General features: G+C 40.2%; 1 protein-coding gene across 1 annotated transcript in view; it reads left to right on the top strand.

Annotated features, from left to right (window-relative positions):
- The window catches only part of LOC311220829 (zinc finger SWIM domain-containing protein 6-like), a 239619-nt gene that overhangs the window by 159441 nt on the left and 67904 nt on the right, over nt 1-12274 (top strand). Inside the window, exons 8-10 of the mRNA XM_084304470.1 lie at nt 1122-1268; nt 6456-6716; nt 11080-11215. Coding sequence (XP_084160596.1) covers nt 1122-1268; nt 6456-6716; nt 11080-11215 — 544 coding nt within the window. The remainder of the gene's footprint in view (nt 1-1121; nt 1269-6455; nt 6717-11079; nt 11216-12274) is intronic.

Raw genomic sequence — 12274 nt, 5'->3', positions numbered from 1 at the left:
ACATATCAGTTGATTCCTAAACAGCAACAACATCAAAAAACAAAACAAAACAAAACAAAAACACCCAGCCCTATCCTCCTGAGCAATCAGTTCAACAGTGTGGCTGTTTCATTTTGTAGCCCCACACATTTAGGTAAGAAGCAGGCTTTCTAGCATTTTAAAGCTTTGCAATAATGCATGTGGTTACTAAGGAAGGTGATACCCCATAAATGAGAGTGAGTAGAGGCATCTTCAAGTTAGTGCGTAGTAGGTAGAGAAGCAGAGCATCCATAATAGCTTGTATACAATTTTTACATGATCAGCCATAATGAGACTGATCTCCCATAGTTCAGTAGCATATACATGTTTAGGAGAAAAAAGTTGGGGGTTGGAGTCAAAGGAGAGCTAGTGCCATAAGCCTGTTAGTAAAAAATGGGATCAGGGGAATCTATAACCTTTACCAAATACATACTTTCTTCAATTCATTGTGCTAAAGGATTTTTTTCATGTTCCAACTGATCTATGGGTGAGGGCTACAAAGCAAAGTATCCAACAAAGTATGTTTGTTGACTGAAATTTTAGAATGCCAAAATTAAGGTGATTCAATTAAAAGACAATTTTTTTTTTTGTGTACTACATTTAATGTTTTTGTTCTTTTTAGTTTTTTAAAGGAGTTGTCATCCTGAGTTTATCATTTCATTAATATTTAGATGCAAAATAAGCTCATGTTTTATTTGGGATAATGGAACATATTTTAGAGTATTTTCATTTATTTCAGTGCCATCAGATTCACTTAAAACGTACAAAATGGCACTACATCTTTTGAGCCAGGAAACAGATGTGGATACATTACAAAAAAAAAAAAAAAAAAAAAAGTCAAAAAGTCAAAAAGTCTTTGCTGTCATTTTTCAGCAGATGTTCTCAGAAGATTTCCTGGTAGCGAGTAAGAGATTTCAAAAAAAAAAAAAATCACTACATTTGAAACTGTTGACCCATAATGTGCTTTGCAAGTGTTTGAATGGCGTTTTGCCTTCATTCTTTTTTTTTTTTTTTCTTCCTCTTTTAAGTAATAAAGTGGCTAACTAAAGAGTGGCTAATATGCACTCTTTCCCTCCCTCCTCCCTCCATCTTTTCTAACATAGAACTTCTCCACAAAGGAGTAACCTCAATAACGAATCTTGAAGGTTTGGTGGGACACCCTTTGGATCCAATTGGCACCCTCTTCAGTAGCCTGATGGAAGCCTGCAAAGTGGATGAAGAGAGCTTCCATGGATTCTCAGACTTCACAGGTAAGGCTGTGCAAAGGAAGATATCTTTTACATGTCTTCAGTAACCAGAGGCATTTTTCTACCTTTCCATTCTAAATTAACTTCAAAGCCAGTGTTCTCATAGTATAAGAACTCACATTTGCCTTCCCTAAGAAAACATGAGGGAGAAAAAATGTTTAAAGGAAAATTTTTAAAGCACTTCCAAAATTACCAGTTATTTATTCTTGAAGAAAATTCTGTATTTTGAGCCTGAAATAAAAGCAAATAAGTCTTTATAGTAGCAACCCTCTCCACAGATATTACTCTGTCCTTTTTCTGAGACATTTCAGAAGATCACAAAAATCACAGAATTAGATCCTGCTTAGAGCAGGATCTGCTGCAGCAGATCGCCCAGGACTGTGTCTATTTGGGTTTTGAATAACTCCAAGAATGAAGACTTTACAACCTCTCTTGGCAACCTCTTCCAGTGTTCTACATTCACAGTAAAAAATTCTTTTCTTATGTTCAAATGGAAATGTGTGTTTCAGTTTGTGCCCATTGCCTCTTTTCCTGTCACAGGTTACCACTGAGAAGAGTCTGGCTCAGCCTTCTTTACACTCTCCTATCATATATTTATACATATTGGTAAGATATTCCTGAGCCTTCTCTTTTCCAGGCCAAACAGTCCCAGTTGTCCCAATCTCTGATCATATAGAGATGCTCTAGTCCCTTACTCATCTTTGTGACCCCTCACTGGATTGGCTCCAGTATGTCCATGTACCGGGGAGCCCAGAACTGAACACAGCACTCCATATGTGTCTCACCAGTGCTGAACAGAGGGGAAGGATCAACTCCCTCGACCTGCTGGCAACACTCCTCCTAATGCATCCCAGGGTGTTCATAGAATCATAGAAGCATAGAAGCATAGAATGGTCTGGGTTGGAAGGGACCTCAAGGATCACCTAGTTCCAACCCCCCTGCCATAGGCAGGGATGCCACCCACTAGATCAGGTTCCTAAGGGCCTCATCTAACCTAGTCTTAAACACCGCCAGGGATGGGGCATCCACAGCCTGTCTGGGCAACCTGTTCCAGTGCCTCGCCACCCTCTGAGTGAAAAATTTCTTTCCAAGCTCTAATGTAAATCTTCCCTCTTTTAGTTTAAAACCATTCCCCCTTGTCCTATCATTATCTACCTGAGTAAAGAGTCCTTCTGCATCCCTTTTATAAGACCCCTTTAAGTACTGAAAGGTTGTGATGAGATCATCCTGGAGCCTTCTCTTCTGTAGGCTGAACAGCCTCAGCTCTCAGTCTTTCTTCATAGGAGAGGTGCTCCAGCCCCTTGATCATCTTTGTGGCCCTCCTCTGGACCCGCTCTAACACGTCTACATCTTTCTTGTACTGGGGGCTCCACACCTAGATGCAGTACTCCAAGTGGGGCCTCACAAGGGCTGAGTAGAGGGGGACAATAACGTCCCTTGACTTGCTGGCCACTCCTCTGTTGATGCAGCCCAGGATGCAGTTAGCCTTCTGGGCTGCAAACACGCACTCATGTCGAACTTTTCATCCATCAAGTCCTTCTCCACAGGGCTGCTCTCAATGAGTTCTTCTCCTAGTCTGTACTCACGTCTGGGATTGCCCCAACCCAGGTGCATCACCCTGCATTTAGACTTGTTGAACCTCATTAGGTTCACGTGGCCCCACTTCTCAAGCCTGTCCAGGTCCCTTTGGGTGGTGTCCCTTCCTTCTGTCATATCAACCCCACCACTCAGCTTGGTGTCATCTTCAAATTTGTTGAGGGTGCACTCGATCCTACTGTTTATGTCATTGATAATGATATTAAACAGTACCAGTCCCAGGACAGACTCCTGCGGTACACCACTTGTCACTGGCCTCCACCTGGACATAGATCCACTGACCACTACTCTCTGGGTGCGACCTTCAAGCCAATTCCTTACCCACCGAATAGTCAGACAGAGCGAAATACACCTAAACTTCTCTGGATTTTCTCTGATTTGTATACTTAAGCACCAGGCTCCTGGAAAAGGAGAGAGAACTTACATTTCTAATCTCTCTTGCAATAATTTCAGGTCTTACTAGTTGCAACAGGAGTTTAAAAGTGCCACACAAAATTTGAGTTGCTGGTGCCTCTGTCAGTTTTCCATAGTTGGAGCTTCAGCTATTGTTGCTGTACGCGCACTTCAGTGCGTAGCTCCACTACTCTTAGAGCATCTGTTGCCGTGAAGTATTTCACATTTTTTTGTTCATTGGACACCACAGGTGAAGGCAAAGAATGGCAAATCATGCAATCATAGAATGGTTTGGGTTGGAAGGGACCTTAAAGATCATCTAGTTCCAGCCCAAACCAACTGGTCCTAAGACAGACCAATGAAGGACACTACTCGTTACCAGCCTCCACCTGGACATAGAGCCATTGACTACAACTCTTGAAGGGTGCGGCCTTCAAGCCAACTCCTTATCCACTGAATGGTCCACCCATCAAGTCCATATCTCCCCATTTTGGAGTTCAGGATGTCATGTGGGACTGTGTCAAAGGCCTTGCAGAAGTCCAGGTAGAAGACACTGGTCAATCTTCCCTTGTCAACTGCTGCAGTCACTCCGTCATAGAAGGCCACCAGATTGGTCAGGCATGATTTACCCTTGCTGAAACCACGCTGGCTATCTCGGATAGACCTGTTTGTCTTGCATGTGCCTCGACACTGCTTCCAGGAGGATCTTTTCCACGATCTTCCCAGGCACAGAGGTGAGGCTCACCAGTCTGTAGTTCCCCAGGTTGTTTTTTCTACCCTTTTTAAAAATGGGAGTGATGTTTCCTTTTTTCCTGTCACCAGGGACTTCACCTGACAGCCAGGACTTTTCAAATATGATTGAGAGAGATTTGGCAACTACTTCAGCAAATTCTTTTAGGACCCTGGGTGTTATTGTACATCTTAGCTGCACATGCACATAATACTTCAAATAGATGATAAAACACATGATAACATACGTGGCCTACAGAGAATATGAATTGGAAAACAGTGTTTCAGAATTGATGCATGATTTAGGTCAGGATGTTTATGCCCATTTTAATTTCAGTATTTGCTTTCCAGGAGCTTAAGTGATTCATTCCTTATTCTCAGTCTGTTTCCAGCTCTGCAGTAGTTTCTCTAGAAACTAGACTCTCTCTAACCCTCCTAGGGGGTGGGCAAAAAAGTGAGAAAAGAAACATCACCAGGGCAGCTGACCTAAACCAACCAAAGGGATATTCCATACCATATGATGTCACACTCAGCAATACAAGGTGGAAACAGGAAGAAGAGGGGAGGGGTGGGCTCTCGTCGTGAAAATGCCGGTCCTCCACCGGAACACCGGCTACGTGCGTTGAGGCCCTGCTTCAAGGACGTGGTCAAGCATCGCTCATTTGTGGGAAGCAGAGAGTAATTTCTTTCGTCCGCACTTCCACATAACCTTTATTTGTTTTGTTTTTTCCCTTTCCCCCTCCCTTTTCCCCTTTCCCCTTTTTTTCCCCCCTTTAGTTAAACTGTTTAGTTAATAATAATCTTTCCTTAATAATTATTATTTTTTTCCCTTTAATTAAATTATCCTTACCTCAACCCATGAGTTGTTCTTTCCTTTACTTCTTCCCCTCCTCATCTAAGGAGGGGGAGTGAGAGAGCAGTTGTGGTGTTTACCTGCCTGGTGCAGCAGAGACTCCCGGCGCACCCAGCGCTGTTTGCTTACCTCTATTCCTTTAATAAATTGCAAACGTTGATTATAGTCCTATTTTGAAGACTGAGCCATTTATAACAATGGGCATCACATTTGCTAGCTGCCAGTCGACTGGGACCTCCCCCATAGCCAGGCCTGTTGATAAATGATGGAAAGCGGCTTGGCCAGCTCCTCTGCCAGTTCAATCAGTATCTTTGGGTGGATCCCATCTGGCCCCATCTACTTGCGAACATCCAAGTGCCGTAGCAGGTCGCCAGCCATTTCCTCATGGATAGTGAGGGCCATATTCTGCTCCCATCCCCTTCCACCAGTTCAGGGTACTGGTGTAGTGGGTTTACGTGGCAAGGTTTTGGTAGCAGGGGGCCATAGGGGTGGTTTCTGTGAGAAAGATCTAGAAGCTGCCCCATGTTTGGGAAGGGCCCCATTGTTTTCCAGAGCTGAGCCAATAAGCGATGTTGTTTTGCGCCTCTGTGAGAGCATATTTAAGAAAGGGAAAAAAAATGCTGTGCCACACAGCAGCCGGGAGAGTGAAGGTGTTTACCTGCCTAGCACAGTAAAACCACCAGAAGCATTTTGTCATATGGTGTATCTGTGAAGTACCAAATGAATCAATGTTACTTTTTAAAGCAACTTATGGCTTGGTCTGTATGGAATTTATAAGTAATTTTTACTGGAAGTAAGAATTCTTGTTTCAGTAAAATTCAGAAGCATTATACTTGTTTATCATAAATGCAACTGTAACAATTAAATAAAAAATCCTGAAAAGAGCCCTAGCAAACAGAGGACGCTTAAATGTTGTGGAGTTATCAGGCCTACTGTACTTGCACAATCTTGATAACTTCATCTGAAATCTATGCAGAGGTATAAACACCTTCCCTTTCCACTTATACAACATCAAGGCTTTAAGGAGATACATAAATGGTTCAGAAAAGAAACACCCAAAAATTGAAATGCATCTTCCAATTTTTGCCTTATTAACATAAAACTGGAGAAAAACTGCCTGTCTCTAAATCATAGTTTAAAGATGAAAACTTTTATTTTTACTTGAGTGTATTTTTATTTTTATTTTTATTTTTATTTTTATTTTTATTTTTATTTTTATTTTTATTTTTATTTTTATTTTATTATTTTTATTTTATTATTTTTATAATTACTTTGTGTATTTCTCCCTTGTGGAATTAGATAGTTTACATTGGATCTTTGGATTTTGAAATTAAGCTAGTAATTTAAATAAATTTAAACAAATGATAAATAAATAAATAAAATAAATAAATAAATAAAATAAATAAATAAATTTAAACAAATTAGTGATATGGTTTAGTGGAGGACTTGTTAGTGTTAGGTCAGAGGTTGGACACGATGATCTTGAGGTCTCTTCCAACCTAGAAATTCTGTGATTCTTTGAATACTGACAGAGGTAGCATTTGTAAATATGGCATTATAAGTAGATTATGGATTAGAATGACTTGCTGATGTGTTGTTCTTTGTGTCATCCTTTACAGAGAACATGGAGCAATGCAAATCTCTGGAGTACCATCACCTGCCTGCACACAAATTCTTAGAAGAAGGAGAATCTTATTTAACGCTGGCTGTGGAAGTAGCATTGATAGGGCTGGGACAACAACGAATAATGCCAGATGGCTTGTACGCACAAGAGAAGGTTTGTCGAAATGAGGAGCAGCTCATTTCTAAGCTACAGGAAATTGAATTGGATGATATTCTGGTGAAGATTTTTCGAAAACAAGCAGTCTTCTTATTAGAAGGTAGCTCACTATAGATGCTAACTGTTTCTTTAAACTGTCTTCACTTATAGAAGCCCACAGAACTAGTATTTTTTGTTCTTTCACTTTGTTCTTTAAATTTTTTGTTTGATATAATCTCCGTATCCTAACTGTACAGCTCAGGCTCACAATTAAATATTATAGACATCAGTTATCAGCAGTTCTCAAGTAGCAGAATTCTAAATGTCACTTGTATCCTGAAAAAGGACTGGCAGCTTTGTAAATGTATGAAGATTTTTACCTCTTTTCTCAATTAATGAGCTCAGAAAATTCACTTAGAATTACTGGGACAGAACTACAACATTTTATTTGTAGCAATTAGGAAAATGACTTGCCTCTGAAGTTTGAATCGTACATGACGATTGAAATACATGATCAAATATTGAGGCTTAAGGCCTGATCTTATGACTAAATTGTGACTAAGTTATCTGTTTGGGAATCATTGTAGTGGATTGCAATAAAATCTGTGGGGAAATAAAGAGCATGCCTTTGCCTTAGCTTTTAAAAAGGCTTAACATGTAGCACTTAAGCCTCATGTTCAGAAAGTAGCCTCATGGCCTCATGGGTTCTGAGGTTATCTTTCTAGCTTTTTTTTTTTTTTTTTTTTTTTCTTGTTGTTGTTTGTTGTTTTTTTTTAATGGAAGAAAAAATTTTAAAGGAACTAATTCGCCAAAGGCATGGTTTTGTTTTGAGTGCCTGCTCAAGGGATGGTGTGGAGTACAGTACTGCTCTAGGTGAGTTGTGAAGACTGTTACACAGCAGTCATGCTTTGTTTTCTTTCTGTGAGACATTTGTCTTTTAAAACTTCTTTAATGGAAGAGATGCAGTATGTTGTTTAGGGTTCTCAGCTGTGAGTCACTGTTGTTGCCCAGATCCTTAAAGACTGGCACCTACTGATGGCACCATTTGAAACTGCAGAGAAGCTGCACCATAGGGAGAGTTTCCATTATGGTATGGCTATACTGCTGCTTTATGGCCTTTGGACAAGAACACCAGCTAACTGGATCCAGCTATTAACCACCACCAGACAGGAATCCTATGGATTATAATTTGCTGCATTTCTTGACTGAGGAAAAGGCAGGATTTCTCTCAAGTGTTCGCTGATACTTATAGTTTACTATAAGGTAATCTTAGTAGGAAGTCTGCTAAAATAACTACCTATGAAATTACCGTAGTGAGCAGTGTGCAGTGTCTTGCATTACTGTTTGCTGAGAAATCTAGCTTTCCTGCAATAGCTTCAGTTTATGCCAGGTTAGGCAGAAATTGCCAGCTCACATGGAAGAAAAACTGTGCAGTGACTGAAGATCCTAATCATATCAATTGTGTTTTTATAGTTATAGTCCTGTAGGTATAAAAACAAAAAAACAAAACAAAAGACAATATTAAGCTGATTTTTATGCTGTTAATGCAGATTAATGCATGTTGTATGTAGCTACCACTTGATTGAGTGGGAAAGCAGAATGGTAAGACTGTTGCAAGAACTGTTTTAATTTTTTGCTTGACTGCTAAGTTAATGTCAGAATATGTTTTTATATAAATGCTTTGTCCTGTACTCCTCATGTCCTAACTGAGTTTCTGACTGAATCACCAATTGACAAACATACATGAAATGGCTTCTTTCATTGAAACAATGCTAGATAGTTTTCAATGGCTTTCAAATTCATTTCAAATGATTAGACATTTTGTCACCTACTAAATCTTCACTGACATTTCCTTTGTAATTGGTCTTCAGAAATGCACACCTATGGAACTCATTTTTTTTTTTCATGCACTATGATTTTTATCTTTTCATCTTGTGCTAAGGCACCCTTCAGAAAAACATTGCTGAAACAACTGTGCTGGTCTAAGTTAAAGTTGTTACCATCTACATCTCATGTAGTTCCTGAGGAGGGGCAGTGGAGAGGGAAGTGTCAGTCTTTCCTTCCTGGCAACAGATGACAGGATGCATGGGAGCAGCACATAGCTGCGCAAGGGGAGGTTCAGACTGGACACCAGGAAAAATTTCTTTACTGTGAGGGTGGTCAAACAGTGGAACAGTCTTCCTAGAGAGGTGGTCGATGCACCCCATGCCTGTCAGTGTTCAGTAGGCATTTGGACAATGCCCTTAATAATATGCGTTAATCTTTGATTAGCCCTGAAGTAGTTAAGCAGTTGGACTAGATGATCTTTGAAGGTCCCTTCTAACTATTCTATTCTATTCTATTCTATTCTATTCTATTCTATTCTATTCTATTCTATTCTATTCTATTCTATTCTATTCTATTCTATTCTATTCTTTGTAGCAGAAGTGGCTACATAAATTGTGCAAGTACTCCTCATCCACTCCAGCGTAGGGTCAGACACAGTTTGTACTGCTGCTTCTGGAAGCTGTTTAAATGATATATGCTATTCTGCATTGAAGTAGTGTGCTCACACAGTAATTTGTCCATACAAGCATGGTGGGTTGAAATCTCTAGTAGAGGAGAAATCAAAATTCTCTTCTCTTGCAGTAACTTCTGGGGGTGCTGGCTGCTATATGTGCAGTCATTTTCCAATAATACTTAATGTACAATTCTTATTCTGTCTTGCAACATTTTATGCTTGAACTTCTGGCTGCTGAAGTCAAAAACTGCTTGACACAGTTTTCCTGTTAACAGGAATAACAGCCTCAAGGTTGCAGGAGAAATGTAAAATGGGGTTTGTAGTTACCGAACATTCACAGAATCACAGAATCACAGAATTTCTAGGTTGGAAGAGACCTCAAGGTCATCGAGTCCAACCTCCAACCTAACGCTAACAGCCCTCCACTAAACCATATCCCTAAGCTCTACATCTAAACGTCTTTTGAAGACTTCCAGGGATGGTGACTCCACCACTTCCCTGGGCAGCCTGTTCCAATGTCTAACAACCCTTTCAGTGAAGAAGTTCTTCCTAACATCTAACCTAAAACTCCCCTGGCTCAACTTAAGCCCATTCCCCCTCGTCCTGTCACCAGGCACGTGGGAGAACAGGCCAACCCCCACCTCGCTACAGCCTCCCTTGAGGTACCTAAAAAGAGCGATAAGGTCACCCCTGAGCCTCCTCTTCTCCAGGCTGAACAAGCCCAGCTCCCTCAGCCGCTCCTCGTAGGACTTGTTCTCCAGGCCCCTCACCAGCTTCGTCGCCCTTCTCTGCACCCGCTCAAGCACCTCGATGTCCTTCTTGTAGCGAGGGGCCCAAAACTGAACACAGTACTCGAGGTGCGGCCTCACCAGAGCTGAGTACAGGGGGACGATCACCTCCCTCGCCCTGCTGGTCACGCTGTTCCTGATACAAGCCAGGATGCCGTTGGCCTTCTTGGCCACCTGAGCACACTGCTGGCTCATATTCAGCTGACTATCCACCATCACTCCCAGGTCCTTCTCTGCCTGGCAGCTCTCCAACCATTCCTCTCCCAGTCTGTAGTTCTGCTTGGGGTTATTGCGCCCCAGGTGCAGGACCCGGCACTTGGCCTTGTTGAACTTCATGCAGTTAAATGCATGAAGTTAAATGCAGTTAAATGCATGAATTCATTCAGAACTCAGCAAGGAAATAATTGCATTTAAATTTTTTTTAATCATCATTTCTGCTGTCAGTCCTGACACTGCAGTGCTGAAATTGAAATACTGCACTGCGTGCAAAGTTTGCTGTCCCAACAGTGGGGATAGTTTCCCTACAACAAATATCATTTTTAAGATCATGTGGCAGTAATGGACTAGTAAAACAATTTTTGATGCAAGATCTGACCTAGTCTTCTCTGGAGACAAAATCCAGACCAAAGGGTTATTTAAATGCCTAATGTCAGGTGAGATGTTAATAGCGATCAAGCGCTGCTGTAGTGATTGTTCATGTAACTTCAGTTGAAGATACACACTTTTCTGCTGTAACCACACTTTTTTTTCCCCTGGTAGATTTGTGAGAAAGCAATCGCACACCAACAGAGGGTACATAGGGATTCATATGTACAATATAACTACATGGAGGAAAAGCTGGGATTAACACCTTCTCCTTTTGCATACCATAAATTTGTTGAATGAGCCCCATGGGTCACTGGGACCATTCTGTCATTTGTATGTGCACTGGTAGTGTGCTTATTACTATGCAATTTACGGTCTGTCTCATTGTCTCAAAGAATATATGGTATGTAATATATTTGTAATATATTGTATCTATGTGATATGTGTATAGTATAATTCACAAAAATATCGATGCAATTTTACCTTTTGTACAGAAAACTCTTGTCTCTGAATACCAATTCTAACTCAAGATATAGTGACTGTTTTTAAAGGTGCAGAAGTTAGGTTTTAGCAGTCTGTAAAGATTGACATTCTCTTTCTTTTTCCCACAGCTGGACCATATAGTGGTTTAGGTGAAGTCATCCATCGAGAGAGTGTTCCAATGCACACATTTGCCAAGTATCTCTTCACCTCTCTCCTACCTCATGATGCTGAATTAGCATACAAAACTGCACTGAGAGTCATGCGGTATGTATTCACAAGTCATCTAGAAAGAGCACAAGTAGAGATCAGGAAAAGGGGGAAAAGCTTGGTAATCAAGACCTAGCCTTTTTTGTCTAAAAGAAGCATCGTTCTCTTTAAGGAAAAATTACGTTGGTTCTGTAATCTGTAAAAGCAAGTGATGTTTGTAGTAACTACAGTATAATCATTTATAAATGTAAAATTAGTGTTTACCTACAACTGTAAAACAGTGCTCTCTGTTATAATCTTTCCTTCTAGAATCCCCCTCCTGGGGAATGTGGCTTTGTGTTCAATTATGACAGCTTTAACATGTGTGTTTGTGTATATGTGATGGTAGTGGTGAAGAAATGAGGAAAGATGCATCTTACCAGCAGTCTCAGTATCATTTGTTGCTTAGTCTGTTCTGTAGGACTATTTGTTCCACCGGTCTTCTTTATAAATTATCTCTCGATGGTAGGTTTGAAACCATATGGTGTGGTCTGACACAATACTCTTTTCTTGTGCTTCATAACTAAGCAGTCTTATACACTTCTGAATATTAGGATTTAAATGGAATACATCATATGACAACAAAATGTGTGACTTGGATACCATTTGTCTTCAGTAATCGGGAGAAAGGTGATTCTCAGGGAGTGTTCAGTATGTGTTGGCTTTATCTCAGGGCAGGCCAGATTGTTAACACAAAACTGGAGAAAAACTGCCTTTCTCTAAATCATAGTTTAAAGGTGAAAACTTTTATTTTTACTTGAGTGTATTTTTATTTTTATTTTTATTTTTATTTTTATTTTTATTTTTATTTTTATTTTTATTTTTATTTTTATTTTTATTTTTATTTTTATTTTTATTTTTATTGCTTTGTATATTTATCGCTTGTGGAATTGGATAGTTTACATTGGATGCTTGGATTTTGAAATTGAGCTAGTAACCTCCTTGTCTTGCATGTGCCTTGACATTGCTTCTGTGTTGATGAGCACCAGGTCCAGTAACGCTTCTCCTCTGGTTGGTTTGTCTAATACCTGGACCAGGAATTCTCCTCAATGCACTCCAGGTGTCTCCCGGATTGCT

The sequence above is a fragment of the Netta rufina genome (assembly GCF_964035555.1).
Source record: "Netta rufina genome assembly, chromosome: W".
Taxonomy (NCBI): Eukaryota; Metazoa; Chordata; class Aves; order Anseriformes; family Anatidae; genus Netta; species Netta rufina.
The sequence above is the reverse complement of the archived record's forward strand: the minus strand, read 5'-3'. Positions and strand labels throughout refer to the sequence as shown.